General features: G+C 33.9%; 2 protein-coding genes across 2 annotated transcripts; one reads left to right on the top strand and one right to left on the bottom strand.

Annotated features, from left to right (window-relative positions):
- Positions 1–2,221: 2,221 nt before the first annotated feature.
- Positions 2,222–20,140, top strand: PA200 (proteasome activating protein 200). The gene is made up of 35 exons (XM_020357034.3): positions 2,222–2,658; positions 3,820–3,922; positions 4,034–4,146; positions 4,508–4,630; positions 4,885–4,986; positions 5,075–5,240; positions 7,226–7,342; positions 7,462–7,529; positions 7,638–7,739; positions 7,814–8,030; positions 8,321–8,554; positions 8,636–8,763; positions 8,889–9,006; positions 9,094–9,312; positions 9,399–9,554; positions 9,696–9,772; positions 9,879–10,084; positions 10,408–10,618; positions 10,717–10,796; positions 10,895–11,012; positions 11,106–11,276; positions 12,452–12,620; positions 12,703–12,746; positions 12,837–12,879; positions 12,957–13,105; positions 13,280–13,374; positions 13,512–14,410; positions 15,752–16,033; positions 16,123–16,218; positions 16,986–17,164; positions 17,434–17,515; positions 17,999–18,123; positions 18,900–18,992; positions 19,658–19,811; positions 19,921–20,140. The coding sequence occupies exons 1-35, from the start codon at positions 2,498–2,500 to the stop codon at positions 19,960–19,962; spliced, it is 5,442 nt and encodes a 1,813-aa protein (XP_020212623.2). The 5' UTR covers positions 2,222–2,497; the 3' UTR covers positions 19,963–20,140.
- On the bottom strand, positions 20,008–21,492 carry MYB80 (myb domain protein 103). The gene is made up of 3 exons (XM_029272233.2): positions 21,130–21,492; positions 20,909–21,038; positions 20,008–20,839 (listed from the first exon to the last, which is right to left on the bottom strand). Exons 1-3 carry the CDS (start codon positions 21,260–21,262, stop codon positions 20,167–20,169), a joined length of 936 nt encoding a protein of 311 aa, XP_029128066.2. The 5' UTR covers positions 21,263–21,492; the 3' UTR covers positions 20,008–20,166.
- Positions 21,493–21,511: the final 19 nt, after the last annotated feature.

The following is a 21,511-nucleotide window of genomic DNA, read 5'->3' as shown; positions in this document are numbered from 1 at the left end:
TCAAAAGTGAATTGAGTGGAAAGTTGAACAAAAGAAACACCATGGTCCTAATGGACCTCTTTATTATTGTAACATAAAAGGTAGGGGCTCCACTGCCCCAGCTTTTAATGGCCACACCCTCCCTCCACGCGTGCATGCCTCTATCTTCTCTCAATTTTTATTTTTATTTTTCAATTTTCTCTAAGCCAATGAGGTATGCCAACAATGTTATCTTTTTTCTTCAAGAACAGAGGGTCTTTAGAAAATCTTCAAGGAGTCCACCGAAGACCCTGCTACAAGGAGAATGAATGAGAAATAAAATGAAAAGGGAGAAAGAAATTGCTGAAATTAAACTCACTTACATACTCTCACTATAATCTATTTATCATGGAATCTTGTGTTTGATCTAAATTGTGTACAATTTTTTTTTTTTGAATTAGCAATAGTTACTATATATCAGTAGACCGAGATACCATAACAACCAAAAATAAAAAATAAAAAATCAACCCTCTTTATTGTCCCTAAAACATGATGTTATTAATGTTCTTTAATGACTATTTAATTTCAAATTTTATGAAAAAAATATGCTTAAATTGAGAGATTTGTTTAAAATGGTCAATTAAATTCTTTAACAAAAATTAATCATCGTATTTCATATTAATAATATAATTTAGAAAAAGAGTTTGAATATTAAATATATAATTAATGGGATTAAATATTTTTAAAAAATCTTTTAAATAATGCTTGAAGAAATTGTTTTGAATAAAAAATAATCGTGATCTCGACCTAAACTAAAAGGAAATATTAATTTAACACAGAACATGAGTATCTTCTTTATAAAGTTACATGTATCTTTCTTCTTAAACAAGATGTTTTCCATGTTGTTATGTTAGACTTTGATTTAAGAGATAAAACTTTGAATGTCAGAATCAGATGCACAAGTTTAAAACGTGAAATGCCCATTAGGTATCAAGTATCAACATCAATTTCCTTTTTGGTTTCCTTTTTCTCGTTATATAGTAAAATAAGATATAAGAAAGACTAATCTACCCTAAATAACATTGGATATCCCGTGATGCTAAATACAAAAAAAAAAATCTCGTTAGATATTAACATCCAACGAGTTAAAAAGAAACAAAACTTACTAAAATTATCATATATATATATATATATATTGTGGATTGACTTATTTTATATTTTCAAAATTTTGATAGAAAGATGCTTAAATAAATCTTTTAGAATAATTATTATGATAATTTAGATTAAAATATATTTTAGCATAACAAAATTTATTTTTAATTAATATCTTTGTGTTGCAAATGATAAATAAACTTGAATGAGTTATTAGATATCTCTATAATTAAAGGTGTTCAATAGGATATTTTTGCCTCACCAAATCATGTAAAGTTAGTCCAATTTCTTTTGAAATAGTTTTTTTAGAGCCTAACTTGTCATATTATTATTAAGTCAGCTTGTCAAATTGGATTTTTTTTCTTCCAAATTTTATGTATAGTATAATTAATTAATTTAATTAATATTGTGTTACAAATGATAAATAAACTTGAATCAAGTATTAGACATCTTTATAATTAAAGATGTCAAATATATTAAATTAGTCCTTTTGACCTATCATATCATGTTAAATCAATCTAATACTTTTATAAATAATCTTTTTAGAACTTGATTTGTAATAATACCAAATCATTTGAATTAACAACTTTTAATTATATAATACAAAAACTCAAACTTATATAAACATATTATTGAAAAATAAACTAAAACTATGTGCCAAACGAGTGTATTTGGTAAGTCACTAAAGTGACTTATAAACTAGTTTAATAACATCTCAAATAGAAATATTTCCTTCAATCAACAACTAAGTGAATGAACCACTGATTCAAAGGTTCAATACCTTAATCAAGGGTATCCCTGGACAAAAATTCAATAATTAATCTATCGATATATTAAAATTTCTAAACATTATCTGAGTCAGGAGTACCACCCTGACACAGTTCTAAAAATTTTAAATTTATTTTTTAGTACCAAAATAGGATGGAAGAGCCAATAAAAATAAATATATTCAACGTATTGAAAATATAAAAAAGCATTTAATAGTGTTGTAAAAAATTATTAAAAAAAAAAAAATAATTACAAAGATTTTGCGTGACACAGAGAGGCACTCACTCATTGGCATCTAAATGCGAGATTTTGCAAAAACTAAAAACACATTTGGTTGCGCACCTTGAATCTGAAGGGCGTTAAGTCAATCCGAAAACGCAAACCCCCTAATTAAGTCTCCTTGTGTTCCAATAATAACACTTTCACTCTCTCTCTCTCTCTCCGACTCGACTCAATTCACCTTTCTTGTTGCCAAAGTTGCTCTCAATCTTCAATCCTCACTTGTACACCTATATATACACGCACACACACACATTCACACACAAACAACACCACCAAACTCTCTCTGCTCCTTCTGATTCTTCCTTTTTCGCATTTCTCCTAAACCGAATAAACAAAAATGCATCTCTACAATGCATGGCTTCCGCCGCCCGTCGCCGACCAGACCGCCGCCGAGCGCCACTCCTTCGCCCGCGTCATCGCCGCCGTCAACTCCGCCTTCCGCTCCGACGATCCCGAATCCGTCTTCTCCACTCTCAAATTCATCTCCGTCCTTGACCTGTCAGTTTCCACTCTCAATTCCAATCGCTTCCTTTTCCTTTTCCTTAATTCCTCTTTAATTTCTTTATTTCCTTCGCTTTTTGTTTCTGTTTTCGCTGCATGCTTCTCCGTACCGCATAATTCGGAATATTCTGGAATATCGTTTCGATTGATTTTTTTTTTCTTCCTTTTCGTTTTCTAGTTTTTTACTTTTAGCAAGTGGTGTGTGCAGTGCGAGCTTTCGTGTTTTTGCCTTATGTTGAATTTGTGATCGAAGGCTGTGGAGTATTGATATAAGTTGCTAACAGGTTTAGGAGTGTGAGATTCATGTGAATTTCTGAGCTGTTTTGTTGATTATGTGAATGGAAAAATAGTTGAGGAGAGTGATGGATTGGCTTGGTTTATAATTGGTCTAACATGCTTGATTCTGCTTAATTACAAGGAAATGATGATTTTATTTACTTTGATTCTTCTTAATTACAAGGAAATGACGATTTTATTTTCTTTTGAATAAGTTCATTCAAACGAGATTATAGTAATTTCTTCCACTGTGTTCTCAAGTTATAGTATGCTTACTTGATTCTAATAGTGACTTCGTATATTGTATATTAGCTGTTATATTTGTTTAGCGGTTGTATGGTAATAGTACTGTTATTGCTTTGTTTCACTGTATTTTATCAGTGGAGTACTTTTGTTATAAGTAAGGTTTTAAATTACTGTGGCGGTTTTATTGAGATCCAAGATGTTGCCGGAAACTGTGGATAAAGCCGGTCAATGCGGCTGCAATTGCGGTTGCGGTGACTGCAAAACGTTAAAGTTGCATCTGGAATTGCAGTTGCCGGAAATTTTGGACAAAGCCGGTCAATGCGGCTGCGATTGCGGTTGTGGTGACTTCAAAACGTTAAAGTTGTGCTGGGAATCACAGTTGCCGGAAATTATGGACAAAGCCGGCCAATGCGGCTGCAATTGCGGTTGCGGTGACTCCAAAACGTTAAAGTTGTGGCAGGAATCGCATAATGTTTTTTAAAACCTTGGTTATAATTAATGGCTGTTTTGCTTCCGAAACTGCAATGTAATTATAAGTAGTGAACGCGAGTTTTTGTTTTTTCCCCACTCATGGCTTGTGTATATGGACAGAGTTGGTTGCTGGGTTGAAATCTAACTTTTATGTGTGCTGTGCAGTTTCATAAAGGCCAAAAGTGATGTATCTTTGGAGGATGTCCGCAACCTTATTCAGATGGGCCTTGAGATATTTCATGTGTCCCGTAATAAGCTTTATGCTCAGGTGCTGCTGCATTTTTTCTAGGATGAGATGCGGAGTTTTCTTTCTTTTTTTTTTTTTTTGTTCTTTGTCTCTGCTTGCTCTTAAATGATTGTGTCATTTTTTGTTTATTAGGTTAGATGGGGAAATTTATTAGTCAGACTACTCAACAAATATAGGAAAAAGATTGCACTGACTATTGAATGGAGGCCCCTGTATGATACACTGGTTAGCACACATTTTACTAGGTGAGTTTTATATTAGTACCTTGCTGCTTCAGCCTTAATTGGTTTAAAATTATTCTGTCTTGTACTTAATATGTGATTCTTAGTTAGCTCAATGAAAGCAAAGGAAAATAAAATACAATAAGACAAATCCCGGGGATTTAATCCTTGACTTGGCAATAAATCCCTAAGTCAACTTTGTTATAAGCTTAAGTTTGTCTTCAAATTCAGTGTAATATTTTTTTCATTTACTTTTGAACTTCAATTATCTCTTGGGTCTTCTAAATCAAAATACAGAGTTGAACTCATATTGAACAATTTATTTCTTTTCTGCACGAGATTACAAATTCAAGGCTGGCGATTTTGAATTATATTATTTCTGCAGAAGTACAGGTCCAGAAGGTTGGAGAATAAGACAACGACATTTTGAAACTATAACTTCCCTTGTTCAGTCCTGCCGTAGATTCTTCCCATCAGGTTCTGCCTTTGAGATATGGTCTGAGTTTAAGTGAGTGCTCTGGCATCGTTTCTGCATAATGTTGAATTATTACGAGAGTTTGTCTTTTATTTATTTATTTACTTACTTCAATTGATGTTGATGCTGAGCTAAATTAAAGCGAATTTCTGTGGTCAATACTTCCATTTAGGGGAATTGTTCTGGACCCATATTAGGACTTTTATATTATTTTTCCAACTTTGAGCTTTTAATTTAATTTGTTTTCTTCTTAATTCCTTTTCTTTGGGTCATTTAATAATTTGTAGATCTTTATTGCAAAACCCATGGCATAATTCATCCTTTGAAGGTTCTGGCTTTGCAAGGCTTTTTCTCCCTACAAATATGGACAATCAAGCCTTTTTTACACAGTAAGAATCATAAAATTCTAAGGATTTTTTTGATGTGATATCTGACATGACTTCCTGTGGAATTAAATTTTCACAATTGGATTGGCAGTGATTGGATAACAGAGTGTATAGACTTATGGGAATCTATACCAAGTTGCCAGTTCTGGAACAATCAATGGGCAGATGTTATAGCTCGTGTTGTAAAAAATTACCATAATGTTGACTGGGAGTGCTTCTTGCCCTTGCTTTTTGCTAGATACTTGAATATGTTTGAGGTGAGCATGTAAATTCTTCTGGCAATATTGTTTTTATTCACTTTAATTAAATGTTTTTGGCATTGGACATATATTAATTAAAAACAATTAGGAAATAGATGTAGTCTATCTCTGAAGATTCTTATTCTGAAGCTTGAATATTGTTTTTTGTTTATTTATTTATTTATTTTTTCGTTCTTTCCCATCTATTTTTTAAATTAATATTAATAACCTTGTTTGTTATTGCAACTGAGATTTTAGCTATTAACATTTAAAGGATGTTTTTAAAAACACCTTTAAGTTTCAAGTGTCGAGACATTCAAGTTTAGTGGTTAATTCTGAATATTAAAAGAATGAGGGGTTAATGCTGGATGTTAAGTTTTTTCTCATTTATTGATCACATATTCACAACTTATTTATTTTCATTTCCTTTTGAGTTTGACAGTGTCAACAGTGACATAATACTTCCAAATATTAGGGAAATTGGCAACAAAATAGTCACAAGACGGTCCATGATTGATTATACCACTTCAATACCATGATGAAATTATAGGGTTTTAGGTATAGATGAAGGAAAAGAAGATAAAAGAGAATGAATACTTTAAAATTGATATTGACTTGATATGATGTGTTACAATGTGATAGAAAACATAAAGCATTGACCCTTGTTTATGCTAATACTAGACTAGATTGTAATTCTAATTTAAGAAAGAAACAAATGATGAGATGAAAAGGAAACATGGAAACCAATAAAAGAATGACTCCGTGCACAAAGATCCCACCTTGTGGGGTCTAGGGAGGGTAGATGTACACAATCTTATCCCTGCAAACTGCAAATGGAGAGGTTGTTTTCAGGAGTTGAACCTGTGACCTTCAGGTCACAAGACAGCAACCTTATTGTTGTGCCAAGGCTTACCCGTAAGGGCATATGAAAAACAATCCAAGAGTTACTAAAGAAATATGGAAACTAATTATAAGAGATAATCTAAGATACTCTAAATTATTCCAAGATAAAATCAATATGTTTAGATATTTATTTCCTCCACAACACTTTATGGGGACTATTCCAATATTATGAATTATCATCTTTATTGCTGCTGGTAACTTGAGTTTTTTTTTTTTTTTTTTTTTTTTTTTTTTTGTGAAACATACACTGAATTTGTATCAATCTTCATATTGCATAATGTTACTTTTTACACCAATTTTTGAGTTATTTAAATGCCACTTTCAGCATGAGCACTAGCAGTTCAGAGTTCTGTACTATAAATTTTAGCTGCATGAAGTGTAACTTTAGCTTTTGCTGTAAAGTACTTACCATGCTAACAAACTAGCTAATGCATTTTCAATTCTTGCATGAAATAAATAGTGCATCCTCTGTGATGGAAAACCAAGTCTCTCCTAAGGTTTCCATCACTTTGGCTATACTATTATGATAAGTTGATCTATTGATACACACCCATGTTTTGTTTAAATTTTAGATTTAAATATGTTTTTGATCACTAAAATATACCACTTTCTTTTTGATCCTTGTAAAATTAATTTTTTTTTTTAAATCATTCTTGTAGTTTATTTTTTTTGTTTTGGTCCTTGTTATTTTATTTTGGTCCTCATAATATATATATACATATATATATATATTTTCATTTTAGTCTATAATACTTTGTTCATTTAAAGTTAATCTCTTTGAAAAAAATTGGTAGGGACTAAAAGCAAATTGTTCACATATTACAAGGACAAAAATGAAAAAAGTATATTACAAGGATTAAAACAAAATAACAAAGAACAACATGAAAAAGAGAAATTTTACAAGGACTGTTTTAAAATATTAATTTTATAAGGACCAAAACCAAAAAAAGGGTAGGGATCAAAAGTATATTTAAGCCTAAATTTTATTACCTTTTCATAAGATATAATTGATCTATATTTGCATACACTATTCCTCGTGAGATTCACAATTTTGGTCAGTTGTTTAGATCAATCCTTCATTCCATTATTGTAAATCACAGGTACCTGTTGCAAATGGAAGTGGATCATATCCGTTTTCACTAGATGTACCAAGAAACACTAGGTTCTTGTTCTCCAATAAAACTTCCACCCCTGCCAAGGCTATCGCCAAATCAATAGTAAGCAAATATGCTGTTATTTACTTCTGTGAGATTTTAACATTGAGAAATCTATTTTAACTGCAAATGTTCTGGTTTCTTAATTTAAGTTTAGTAATCTATTTTAACTGCAACTGCAGATATATTTGCTAAGACCTGGTAGTTCATCACAACAGCATTTTGAGAAATTGATCAACATTTTGGAACAGTTTGTTTACTCACTTATTGCTCTGACTATTTTGCTTAAATAAGCTTGCTTTCTTTTCAATTCAGTTATTTCCTTAATTTTTTCTTTTACTGGCATTCACTATTGTAGATATTATCATCCTTCAAATGGGGGTCGATGGACCTACTCATTGGAGCGGTTTTTGTTTCATTTGGTGTTTCAATTTCAAAAGCGTCTACAGAATGAACAGTTGTAAGAATCGATTATAGTTTATCATCTATTTTATTATGTGTGTTTTGTGCAACTGAAGAAGTTCTGTATTATAGGGGTGCAAGTAATAGCAGACCTACTGAACAGCATCTTGGGGAATCAGAGAGGGTTTTCTTTGTTAATTCAGTGCTAAAGTTAATTGACCGTGGTCAATACAGCAAGAATGAGCATCTTTCCGAGACAGTTGCTGCAGCAACTTCTATACTGTCCTATGTAGAACCCTCATTGGTTCTACCATTTGTGGCATCTCGATTTCGTATGGCCCTTGAGACGGTTAGTACTGCTGCATGAATTTTGTTAGAATTTCAGTAGTTGTATGTGGTTAATGGCATATCCAGAGCATTTTTTTTTGATAGAATGTCTCCCTAAGTATATGATATATATTCTGTCAATTTATAAATGGTATATTTTATTAGATTAGTTTGTCTTCCTGACCAAATTCATTTTGCCTATCCTGATGATAATGTCCACTGTAGGGATATGATATATTCTTGTCAATCTATAAATGATGTATTTTATTAGATTACTTTGTTTTTCTGATCAAATTCATTTTGCCTAGCCAGATGACTGCCACCCACCAGTTGAAAATTGCAGTTATGTCAGTGGCATTTGTCGGGCGTTCACTATTTTTTACATCTGTATCAGCTTCCTCCATGAAACCAGTTGATCTTGGTGGTGATGAAGCATTCATTGATCTTGTGGGGGTTTCATTATCCAATGCATTACTTGGCATGGATGCTAACGACCCTCCAAAAACCCTGGCTACCATGCAATTAATTGGTTCCATATTTTCAAATGTGAGCTTTCAACCTTTTACATTGAATGAAGAACTTCTTACTACTTAGATGAATCTTAACCAATCTACTCTGTAAATGCAGTTGGCTTTATTAGATGATAAAATTGATGATCTATTATTTATGCCGATGATCCGCTTCTCAGAGTGGCTGGATGAGTTCTTATGCCGTCTGTTTTCCTTACTTTTACACCTGGAACCCAGCAGTGTTATGTAAGTAACGGTGCTAAGGTCCTCTCTGTTGCTTGTTATTTTATTTGGAAACAATATTGTTTAACTGGATTTTATATGTTTCTTATTATGCTTCATAACTGGGTAACTGGTTTCTGGTACATTAGAAATGAAGGTCTGCACTCATCAGCAGCAACAGGAACTTTCCTGGTTGATGATGGTCCATACTACTTCTGTGTGCTTGAAATTCTGTTTGGGAGGCTTTCAAAATCATTGTATAATCAGGTATTACTTTATGATTTAATAATACTTGATAGTTACTACAATTTATTGACTAATAGATTGTCTTGCTGTTCACTGATATGTCAATAGGCATTGAAGAAAATTTCCAAGTTTGTGAGGACAAATATTCTTCCTGGTGCTATTGCAGAGGTTGGACTGCTCTGTTGTGCGTGTGTTCACTCGAACCCAGAAGAAGCTGTTAGTCAACTTGTTGAGCCAATATTACTGTCTGTGATATCTTCCTTGAAAGGAACACCACGTACTGGATTTGGAGGAGGCGGGACTTTTGATGCTTCTGCTTCATCGAAGGTACCTAATTTGGTCAGTTATGGTTATCTTTCATTGCAATGTTGCTTATGGATTTCCTTGAAAGCTGATTTTTTCCCCCTTTTCAGGTTAGGTCCACAATTTCGCCAGCTCTTGAGGCTGCAATTGACTATCAACTTAAGATATTATCAGTTGGCATCACATATGGAGGTCCAGCGCTCCTCCGCTACAAGGATCAATTCAAAGAAGCTATCTTCTTGGCTTTTGACTCGCCATCTTGGAAGGTCTATTTCTTCCCATACTTGATTTGTTTTTTCAAATAAGTTGATTATGTTCTCTTACAAATAAACATTAATTTTGGTGGTTAATAGTGGAGTGGTCCATTTGTTCCAAATCTGAATTTTATTTTGTTACTTCATTGTCAGGTTAATGGGGCTGCTGATCATCTTCTTCGGTCCATTCTTGGAAGTCAGATTCATTATTATCCAATAGATCAATATAGGTATGTGTATAGATGGGTCTGACTTTGTTTTTAAGTGTTTCTCCCCTCATTCTGTGGTTTTATATCTTTGTTTGGAAATTCAAACATTAAAATTTTGGTGTTGTAGGTGTGTTCTTAGTCACCCTGATGCTGTTGCCCTAGAAGAATGGATTAGCACAAAAGATTTTTCCACTGATGAAAGGTTGATCCCAAAGTGGCATATTCCTTGTGACGAAGAAGTTCATTTTGCAAATGAGCTTTTAGACATTCACTTCAAGTCAGCCTTGGACGATCTGTTGAAAATATGCCAGACTAAAATCCATGCTGACCAAGGTATAACCAATTAGAATGTGTCAAATAATTTATACTTTATCCTGTCAACCTTATCAAGATATTTGAGTTCCATTTTTGACAAAGTTAGAAATCTGATATTGATTGTGAACTTTTATTTCTTGATATCTATGTTAATTCTGATTATTATGATTTTTTGGAATGAATTCCTCCCTCCCCCCCTCCCCGCCAACTTTTTTTTAATGTAATGATTTGATCAAGAAGACTTATTTGGATGGTAGTGTCCAGGAAGGAAGTTCCTACTAGGTTAATAATACAAATGCATGCCTGTTTAACTGTTATATTGAATATAATTTGCCATGCAGGAGATGAGAAAGAGCACTTGAAAGTGACTCTTTTGCGTATTGAATCATCGTTGCAAGGACTCTTTTCTTGTTTGCCTGATTTTGTCCCAGACTCTAGGAATGGAATGGTTGAAGATTCAAACATGTTTTTAATTGCTGGGGCAACAGGTTGTACTGTTGGTAGTACGGCTCTGAGAGAAAAAGCTACTGAGATTGTACATGCAGCCTGCAAGTAAAAATCACACTTAATGCTCCTCTGTACATCATTCCTTCAACTTATGTTTTTGTGCCATTCACAAATCCTGTTAATTTTTTTTTTTTGTTTAATAGATATGTCCTGGAGAAAAAATCAGATGACAGCATCTTGTTGATACTGATTATTCGCATCATTGATGCTTTAGGAAACTATGGTATTGATTTCTACATCTGAATAAGTTTTCACAGATTACTCTGTATTCTGTTTGTATATGAACTGCCTGATTTATTTTATTCCCTTTTTTCTGCATAGGAAGTTTGGAGTATGATGAGTGGTCTAGTCACAGGCAGGCTTGGAAATTAGAATCTGCCGCCATAATAGAACCCCCCATTAATTTCATCGTGTCATCTCATTCTAAAGGAAAGAAAAGGTATTTTAATACTTCAGTGACTCATCTATCTTGATTACAGGAACAGTGTTTGAAGACCTTTTAATAAATCTATGATGTTTGTGGTCTATCCAGACCTAGGTGGGCTCTTATCGACAAGGCATTCATGCACAATACCTGGAGGTCTTCGCAAGCATCCTATCATCTTTACCGTACAAGTGGGAATTTCTGTCCATGTGATCATGTAACTATTTTGATGGATGATTTGTTGAGTCTCTGTTTGCATAGCTATGAAACTGTCCGCCTGTAAGTGAGAAACCCTTGGCTAACTCAAACATAAATGTTCTATCTCCTTCTATTTTACTTTGCAATTCATATTCTCCTATGTTTTATCTGATATGTTATTTTCTTTTTCCTTTTAATTTTGCCTTCATCTTTCATTTTTTGACTCATTCTTATGTTATTAGTTTTTGCTCCTATATTGATGGTGATTGTAAGCATAAAGTGCAAGTTATTATTTACCACAGATTTATTTAATTTTGGATATATATTATTTAATTTGAATATTTATATTTGGTATAAATTTTTTTGTTTCTATTATAGTTTTTATAATAGCAGCCAACCTGCTTTGCTTTCTCCTGCAATAGCCTTTTCTTGGCTGGCCGTACATGCCACTATCCACAATTGATAACTATGTTACATTCCTCACATTATAATTAAAGAAAAGATGCTTCGTGTTGAAGTAAGATTCCTTGCATTGCCTGTTAAGTCAACCGCTGATTTATTCTGCCTGGCAAATGAAACTAGTTTATAAAGCTGAAAACCACTTGTCAGAATCATCTGTCTAATGATTGCTTTGGTGGATATCTTTTCATCTTCTCTTGAACCTGTTTCTTTCTTCTCTAATGAAATTTATCTATTACAAAAAGTTAAGTAAAGAAAAAAAATATGTGCAATGGTATCAATGTAAATTTCAAACTGTGTTTTGGTGCTTTTTTGAGGTATCACATGTAATAGACGTTCAGTATGCTTATGTTTCTTTAAATTGGTTTGTAAATGTTTATATTGATTCTCTTTCTTGTGGATATTAGCTAATGGAATTTGTATCTTTTAGAATATACGAAAATATTTCATCATATCTTAGAATATCATAGACTATTCTCTAATATTAGTTTTCTATTTCCTCATATTTCTTGAGATTAATTATTATAATTCCTTATCTTGTCATCATTTTTCTAGTTAGCTAGGATTATGATTAGTATAAATAGGGGTAGTGCTCTAGGTTTTATGGACATATTAATACATTGTGTAATACATCTCGGTTAATATCAATTCAGTGTTTCAATCTCTTTTATTTATCTTTGTCCCTCTATACCTCAAAACTTTAATTTCAACAGTATCTCATTGAATATCTAACTTGCTTTACTTAATACAGTTACAGTAATTTTGTATGCCTGATTGAAATTTCTCATATGATCCAGGCTTGCAGGGAAAGCTCTAGTGAAGTTGATTAAGAGATGGCCATCTATGATTTCAAAATGTGTTATCACTCTTACCAATAACTTGAAGGATCCCAATGCCAAGGAATATGCAGTGTTGGGTTCTTGTTCAGTCCTTGCCTCACAAACAGTTCTCAAGCATTTGACGACGGTGATTGTCAAGGATGATATTCTTAAAATTGTCCTTCTGGATGGTTAATACTTTCATGTCTCATTATTTTCTTTGATTTCAGGATCCAAAGTCATTCTCTTCATTTATCTTGGCAATTCTTTCAAGGTAATCCCATTTTCTGTGTTTCATGTTATACATGAAATTTTTTGTACGTGTAACATTAGAGAATAAAACTTTCCTGTTTTCTTCTTGAAGTTCTCATCATGAATCCTTGAAAGCTCAGAAAGCAATTAATGAGGTAAACTTATCCCGCATCAGATTATTACAGTTTCATTTTGTACTTTATATGGATTAACTTCTCCTTGCTTTCAACAGCTTTTTGTGAAGTACAACATTCAATTTTCTGGAGTATCTAGAAGCTTTTTCAGGATCTCAGACAAAGAAAATCATACTGGACTGGAGTTTTCAAAATTGGTTTCTCAAATTGGTTCTATGAGTTTTGATTCTACTGGCTTGCATTGGAGGTATATGTTGATTCATTTAGTTTGAAAGTTTGTTTGACACTAGTGATAGAGGAGTTGCTCATGTATATTTGTTTAAGTTTACTTGCTGCCTCACAATTTGTTAACTAGTTTAACCTTTGTGTTTGTAGATTCATTGCATATTTAAACATTGGTTTAATAGTTTCTGTTTTCTAGGTACAATTTGATGGCTAACAGAGTTCTGCTCCTGCTGGCTTTGGCATCTCGAAACCATCCAAATTCATCATCTAAAATTTTGAGTGAAACTGCTGGTTTGTGTAGCTTCTTTTTGCTTTTAAATCTCTCTGTATTTTATTTTATTTGACTTGCCTTTTGCACATTCCAAGTCTGCATTATTGAACTTATTTTCTGCATTGTGTTTATGTTATTTATGCTGTTGCTCATTTAGGACACTTTCTGAAGAATTTGAAAAGTCAACTTCCTCAGACAAGGATACTTGCAATTTCAGCTTTGAATACACTATTAAAGGAATCACCATATAAGCTGTCTCATGGTGAGAAGTCTACTGTACTTGAGGATTTGCAAGGCCACGTCAAATCATCTCTTGAAGGAACTTTAACTCAAACTTTTCAGGAAGAGGGTTTCTTCAATGAGACACTGACTAGTCTTTCTCATGTTCATATAATAACCGATACTGAATCTGCTTCAAGAGGAAGTCATGGAGATTCAAGTTTCCAAAGCTTAGCAGACAAATCTATAACGCGTTTTTATTTTGAATTTTCGGCTTCATGGCCACGTACACCGAGTTGGATCTCCTTTTTAGGAAGTGATACATTCTACTCAAATTTTGCGCGTATTTTTAAACGGCTAGTACAAGAATGTGGCATGCCGGTAGTGTTGGCTCTTAAAAGTGCAGTAGATGAGTTTACAATTGCTAAGGAGAGGTCCAAGCAATGTGTAGCTGCTGAAGCATTGGCAGGTGTGCTACATTCTGATATTGATGGTCTATCAGAAACATGGGAAAGCTGGCTGATGCCTCAGTTGAAGAATATCATTTTAGCCCAATCTGTTGAATCTGTTTCTGAGTGGGCATCTTGCATAAGATATGCAGTTACCGGTAAAGGAAAGTATGGAACAAGAGTTCCTCTATTGAGACAGAAAATTCTGGATTCTTTGATGACACCTTTACCTCCAACAGTAGCTACCACTGTAACAGCCAAGCGATATACTTTTCTGGCTGCTGCACTTATAGAAATATCCCCACAGAAAATGCCAGTAGCTGAAATCCAGCTCCACAATACACTTCTGAAGGAAGTTCTTGGTAATATGTGCCACTCATCAGCCCAAGTAAGTGGTCTCTCTGATCTCACATGTTTAAGCAGTCATGTATTTGAATTTTCCCTTCCTATGCTCCTTATTGATTATCTTCCCTCCTACCTGTTGGCAGCCAATAACACTACGAAACTATGGACTGGTTCCTAATGATATTAAATAGTTTTATAATTTATCAAAAAAATATACAGTGTCACTTTCAACATTTATCATTTTTGTAAGTTGTCTTTTACTCTGCTGTCATTACATTATTAATGTCGAATACAACTAGCCTCAACACTGGCAAAATTTGCAATTTGTTGTAAGAGGTTGTAAACTGTGAGCTGAATTCTTGGTCTCCATGCTTAGTTCAAAAATGGCCCACGCTTTAAATGACAAACATGTTGCCTTGACAGTTCAGAGTTGATTCATACTGGACTAATTTGCATGCTATGCCATGTGTGCAGAGCTTAAAGGATTTGACGAGCTGGATTAGTTGATCCAGATTCAAGATATTAACTTGGTGTAGTTTGATTCATATGCCTACTGATTTGGGTCAACTGTCTGAATTAAAACTTCATAATTATGGAAAATCACATGGTTTAAAATTCATATTAGAAAGTCATTCAATTGGTTAAAACACTCCTGCATTTCATTCTGCACTTTTAAGATAAAGACTGATTGATCTGATTTATTTCATGGACAAAATTTAAAGTGTGATGTTGTATAAGTTTGAAAATCCACTATTTTCAGTAGTATGCTTCTTTTTAAAAGATTGTGCTGCCTTGAAATAAGTCGAAACTCTCATCACTAGTTAGTTGAGTACAACCACATAATATTATTGAACTGAACCGACATTATTACTCGATTGATATGCCATTATATTAATATTGAATCACTGGATTTGTTTGATTGTTTAGTCATATAATAGCAAGTACCCTTATGAGTTTAAATTCTTGTTTATAAAATTGTGCTATGGTTTAACTCATTTTAGAATTAAATATGTATAAGATTGGTGTGAATTGGAAATAGTGCATATATTTATTTGAATTTAAATAGTCCTTATATTAGGCTGCTTCATCGTAAGGTCTTTTAGGCAAAAGAAAAAAAAAACAAAAGGAAAAAAGGGAAATCTTTGCAAGAAATTTTATCAAAATAATCAGTAATTTATTGACTAACGCATGGTCTAGTTGTATATGAAATATAAGATCATTTTTTTCTCTACACATCCCTGTTTTAAGTTAAAAGTGTGTCATAGTGGTATAAATAAATTGACTCTGGATCTTTTTTTGGGTGAAGTAAAATGAATATAAAAGTGGGTACAAGTTTTATTTTTTGTTTATGGTTCTGACCTATTTCAATTTGTCTGTACAACAGGTGAGGGAAGCTCTAGGGGTTACCCTTTCTGTATTGTGCTCTAACATTCGGCTATATCATTCAAGTCATCAGGATAATGCACAGGGCGAGAGAAATGACAATGTTGATAGCTTGATGAAAGATGAAAGCTGGGTTCAATTTCTTACAGAGCGTGCTGCTGAAGCAGTTGTGAACATTCAGATTGCTACCCAATCAGATAAAGTGGTGAATCCTGTAGATATTAGTTCTCAAAATGGGCATGTAGATGGTGATTCAGAAGATGACATGAAATGGATGGAAACGGTACCAATGGAAGCATAGAGTTTATTATGAGGTTTTGCTTTAATTTATCTAATTATTTGCTAATTATGTACTATTCCAAACATATGTAGCTACTGCATTTCATCATCTCATCACTGAAGTCTGGGAGATCCTCATATCTACTCGATGTGCTGGTGGGGCTTCTGTATCCTGTGATTTGCTTGCAGGTTCGAGTTATATATTTGACTCTTACAATTTGAACTTTTTACTTGTTTGATTGCATTGTAACTGTTATCTGAGTTATTTACTTGTCATGTAATTCTCATTGGATTGTTTCATTTTGACAATTAGTTTGATTTATTGTGTGTGCCTTTAAGGCGTCTTAAGCCTTTAGCACTTGATTCTCCTAGCAAATCCAAATTTCAAGTCGCGTCATCTTCCAGGAATTAATTATAGGATGATATATGTTGACTTGGTTTACTATCAGCTTCAACTTCCTTCCAAGATTCTAGTTCCACCTAAGTTGTAAAACAGTAATAAGGTTGTCCATAATGCTTATAATCAAATCTAGAATATAAGCTCCTGAAATCTCTGAATCTGAATATTTTCAGGATATTGAAAGCATACTTGTGAATGGGCCTTTGTCAGTGTGTTAGTGTAAAATATTTATAGGTGGATTTTCTTACCACATACAAGTCTTTATACTTGTAATAAATTCATATAAAAACACTTTAATGGAGATGTAATTTTTGTTGTTACACAAGTTCAGTGATCAATGAAACAGAAATAGAAGTATCAATTATGATTATATATTATTGCAAGACTTAATGAAGGCTACATTACTTTTCACATTCTTATACCTTTAGAGCAGCTGTATTAAAATAATGTAAAAAAAAAATGTTATTTTCATTTTATGTTCGATTTGATTCTATGATTATTCAAGTAGGGAAGTATCAGTTACCAAACTTCTGAATAATTTTATTTGCTTTTGAAGGAAACATCAAATAAGGATTTGTCAATATTAGCCAAGGCAGCATTTGAATTGCTTAAATGGGTGATTGTTTGGGAACCTCACCTTCAGAAGGCTGTATCTGTGATTCTTTCTGCTGCCAATGATTCCAACTGGCGAACTAGATCTGCTACATTGACATATCTGCGTACATTCATGTACAGGTATGATGATCTTGTGATAGATTTGCTTTGGCCTACAATACTCTAAAGGGTTGCATGCTTATTCATTATATCTTTATAGGCATCTAGCTTCATGTGGTAATGTTTTCTTAACAATGTCTTTGTATTTGCATCCATGTTTTGAAACATCAGCAACTTGACATTAGCAGAGTTTTTTCACCGATAATTATTTTCTCATTTATTTGAGGTGATTTCACATTCTTGTCTGAATTGAAGGGGATGCAAATAAAGTTTATTTCCTTCTTTAACAGGCACACTTTCATTCTCTCAAGTTCAAAGAAACAAGAAATTTGGAGGACTGTTGAGAAGTTACTAGTAGACAATCAAATTGAGGCAAGCTCCTTTTCAAAGTTATTTGAATAGAAATGCAAAATACTTTTTTTCTCCTTTTTATATTTATAAATTTGGGTAATTTAGGATGATTGGATGTTTGTACTTCATAGAATATGCTATTCCTTGTTAAAAAGGTTTCATGTTGGCAAACTCTACTTTTTTACTAGCAAGGCACCTTTTTTCCCTTTAAAAACTGGACTGTGGATGGGACCAAGATCATACACCACATACTTGTGTGAATTTCCGGTAGAGGAAAGCATATTATACTTTAAAATGTTTGTTCGTAGTTACCAATGGCTGTTTTCTTTGTGCAGACTTAAATCTATATCAACATATATTTTAGGAAAACCATGCTCTGATGCTCCATGTTGCTTTTCTTATGCTTACATCCATTATCGCTGGTTGCCATTTACATTTAGTCTCGTGATTATGATTGATACATTTTAAATCATCTCATTATGGAAGACTTCATCTTTTCTCTAGGTAAGAGAACATGCTGCAGCTGTTTTAGCAGGCTTAATGAAGGGTGGAGATGAAGATCTAGCTAGAGATTTCCGTGATAGAGCTTATAGGGAGGCAAATATTGTACAAAAGAGAAGAAAGTTGAGGTTATTCTTTGCCTCTTGTTTCTTGGAAGTTCCGTTTTTTATTTTTGTACAGAAATGGATCTCAAAGCAAGTATAAATTTTGGTTCATATCTTTGAATTTAACATCATCTTTATCCATTGTGCATTGTCTTGTGGATGCTATATCTGTAGTTTTGATTTTGGACCTTCATGAAAATACTATTAATGCTAAACATACTAGGTTTTTATTAGGCACTCCATTATGGGTAAGGACAAAAGAGGGATTGCATAGGCTTTAACAAACTTATATGCATGGAATAACAGTGCGGAAGCATTGTGGTAAAGTTTGAGGTTGTGTGGGATACAAGGGAAGACTGGGGAAATGAGAGGTTGGCATTCGATTGGGTAGTTTTGGGTGGCTCTTGCTGCAGGGAAGAGAAGTTCTGGATTGTGATTTCTATCCTTTTATTCCTAGATTTCTATCTACTGCATTTTTCTCCTTGTGACCAGAGCTCTGTTCTCTGGAATTTCCGTATTAATTCCATAATAAATTCAGGTCCTACCAGTTTCATCGCATGAAGAATAAGTTCTATATTTGCTATTCATAAAAATAAAAATAAAAAGTCAAAAGGTGCATGCTGTTTATCTTAAAATATTTTGTGTAACATTTAGAGGCATGAAGAGCATAAGATGGATTTACCAACATTTCTTTATTTGTCAATTAAACAGCTGATATCACCGTGTAGCAAATTCTCTTTTTTTTTTATTAGCTAGCTCTTACATGCCAAGTTTGATAGTGTGGAAATCTTCTAATGCAGAAATGCAAGTTCTGGTTCACCAATTGCATCTGTTCATGGTGCTGTACTAGCTTTGGTAGCTTGTGTATTATCAGCCCCATATGACATGCCCAGGTTTGTACAGTAATAATATATCCATGCCATATGATATTTATTGGTGATTTGGAATGTATGTAATGACTGGGCGAAATCCACTCGTGAGATATTGCAAAAAGTTAACATTAGGTCAATCCTACTGAGATAAGGCTTTTGTTGTGGTCGGTCAATACATTCTTAGTTGATTTTATTAAAAAGAAAAAAAAAACTTTTTGTGATCATATTGTGAAATTACTGCATAGCGCGATACTCTGGTACTGTTGGCTTCAATTTCTGCATCACATGGAAATATGAGTTCATTTGCAATTATATTAAAGGAGCAATATCATACGTCTAAAGTATGTGATGCCCGTATCTCGTTAGAAGTATCAATGATTTGAGTGGTAGTGCTACAGCTATAATCTAATACATATTCTTTTTCCAATTATAGCGAAATAAAATTTGACGGAAGTTCAGTGAAGTAGAGAGAAATCCAAAAATAAAATTTGTGAAATCACATGCACAAATGTTTATCTTATCTCTTTAAGCATATGTGCGTTCAGTTCTATGCTAGATTTATAAGGATCACAGACATTTCTTTTTTGTTTTGGAGACACTGGAAGGGATTGATTATGCATCTATTGACTCCCTTTCGACAATATTTTCCTTGTCATTATCTGACTGCATACACTATTTTTTTTCAGTTGGTTGCCTGATCATGTTACACTACTAGCTCGCTTCAGTGGGGAGCCAGCCCCTGTGAAATCTACAGTTACTAAAGCAGTTGCAGAGTTCCGGCGGACCCATGCTGATACATGGAATGTTCAGAAAGAGTTATTTACTGAAGAGCAACTTGAGGTAGCTTTCTAGAAAAATCCAAACATATCATGCCCTGCAGTTTAGAACTTTTTGATTATTCTATTTTCTTTTTTGTATTTTTTATCCTAACTTTCCTCCCTATTCACAGATTCTGGCAGATACTTCCTCGTCATCATCATATTTTGCTTGATCAAATATTCCAAAGATATTGTTGGGAGAGTTCTGAAAATATTGGTTAGGGAAAGTTTGCTTTTCATTTTTGGTGTATTGACTGTATTCATAGTTGTAAAAATAGTTTATTTACATTTGTACCATTGATCATCGTAATAAATTTATTCCTTAATCTAGTCTCAGAAGTTGAACCTCTAGCTTTGGTCTTGTTCTGTAATTTTTCTTATACCATAGGGTTAATTAAATCATCTGCTGGTAGATCCCAGACGACGCAATCTGAGTTGAATATATTGGATAGATTTCTAATTTCCTTGGTAGCCTCAGACTCAGCACCATTTACCTCTTCAAGTTTTTCATGTAACTGGGAGTGCTGATCCATGGCTGTGCATGTGCTTCCAGTACATACACTTTGGCCCCATGGAGATGCATCCCCTTTATTGGCGAAAGATGCTGGAGAGAATTGAAACCCTGGCATTGTAGGGAAAACATTGTATGGCATTGCAAAAGTTGCAGTTGCGGGCATCATTTGAGGTTCTTGTTGTATGGCCTTAGATAGGTTCTCAACCGTTGCATCCTTTTCTTCTGGCTTACAATTAATGTAATCAGTGAAGCTATTCCCCAGTGCTGCAGCCGAATGCTGACCCTGGAAGTTAATTGGCTTCCTAGTAAGAAGGTGGAGCACCTCATCTTTGAAACAGCCAAGGGCTGCTTCAGCTAGGTGTGCTGCCTGTGGGGGTGCCAACGTCGTAGCAATTTCAGCCATTAGATGGGAAAATGGCTTGTGGGTGACAGGGTCTATACCCATGCCTGACAGTTTCTTTTTCAGCTTGGTGTTCCAGTGGTTTTTCACATCATTGTCAGTGCGTCCTGCCAGCTGGGCTGCTATCAGTGACCATCTGAACATCCATTTAAAGGATCAATAACTAACATAAATCACCTACGCTATGGTTAAACATTCAACATACCTGTTACCAAAAACTGAATGAAGCTTCACAATGGTTTGCTCTTCCGAATCCGAAAATTGGCCATGCTTGAGATCAGGACGAAGGTAATTAGTCCACCTTAGTCTGCAGCTCTTTCCGCATCTCTGGAGGCCTATTTCATAAGCAAAATTAAGTAGGAATAATGCCTGTTTGTTTTTTTGACTTTGATACGAATGATATCAATACATAGTGGAGGGACTAACCAGCATTCTTGGGAATGAGACGCCAGTTGCGAGTTCCATGCTGAGCAATGTAGGACGAGAGCTTGTTATCTTCCTCAGGTGTCCACTGTCCTCTTTTCACGTTGTCCTTCTCGCAGCAAGGAATACGCCCCATTTCAGTATTCTTTTTCTTTTTCAATGTTAATTCTCCTATCTAAAGAAATTCCTATTTTGAGAGTAGTGAGGACTAGAATAATGGAGGGGACTGATGATTATAAGAATTGTCTTTTCTTTCTTTCCCTACAACTTATGAACTCTCTCTACCAGTCTTTGAATTCTTTGAGGTGAAAAGGGAAGACGTGGAATATTTCTTTGAGTTGGTTTTTTGTTTGTCTTTTTTTCTGTTTTTCTGGTAGGCTTGTTA

Source organism: Cajanus cajan, chromosome 3 (assembly GCF_000230855.2).
Source record: "Cajanus cajan strain Asha chromosome 3, NIPB_CcT2T_4, whole genome shotgun sequence".
Taxonomy (NCBI): domain Eukaryota; kingdom Viridiplantae; phylum Streptophyta; class Magnoliopsida; order Fabales; family Fabaceae; genus Cajanus; species Cajanus cajan.
The sequence above is the reverse complement of the archived record's forward strand: the minus strand, read 5'-3'. Positions and strand labels throughout refer to the sequence as shown.

Coding starts and splice junctions, on each gene's coding strand:
- MYB80 (XM_029272233.2), bottom strand. CDS start 21,262: ATGGGGCGTATTCCTTGCTGCGAGAAGGACAACGTGAAAAGAGGACAG. Junction 21,039..21,129: donor TCTCATTCCCAAGAATGCTG/GTTAGTCCCTCC, acceptor CTTATGAAATAG/GCCTCCAGAGATGCGGAAAG. Junction 20,840..20,908: donor CATTCAGTTTTTGGTAACAG/GTATGTTGAATG, acceptor ATGGATGTTCAG/ATGGTCACTGATAGCAGCCC.
- PA200 (XM_020357034.3), top strand. CDS start 2,498: ATGCATCTCTACAATGCATGGCTTCCGCCGCCCGTCGCCGACCAGACC. Junction 3,923..4,033: donor GTAATAAGCTTTATGCTCAG/GTGCTGCTGCAT, acceptor TTTGTTTATTAG/GTTAGATGGGGAAATTTATT. Junction 12,621..12,702: donor TTCTCAAGCATTTGACGACG/GTGATTGTCAAG, acceptor CTTTGATTTCAG/GATCCAAAGTCATTCTCTTC.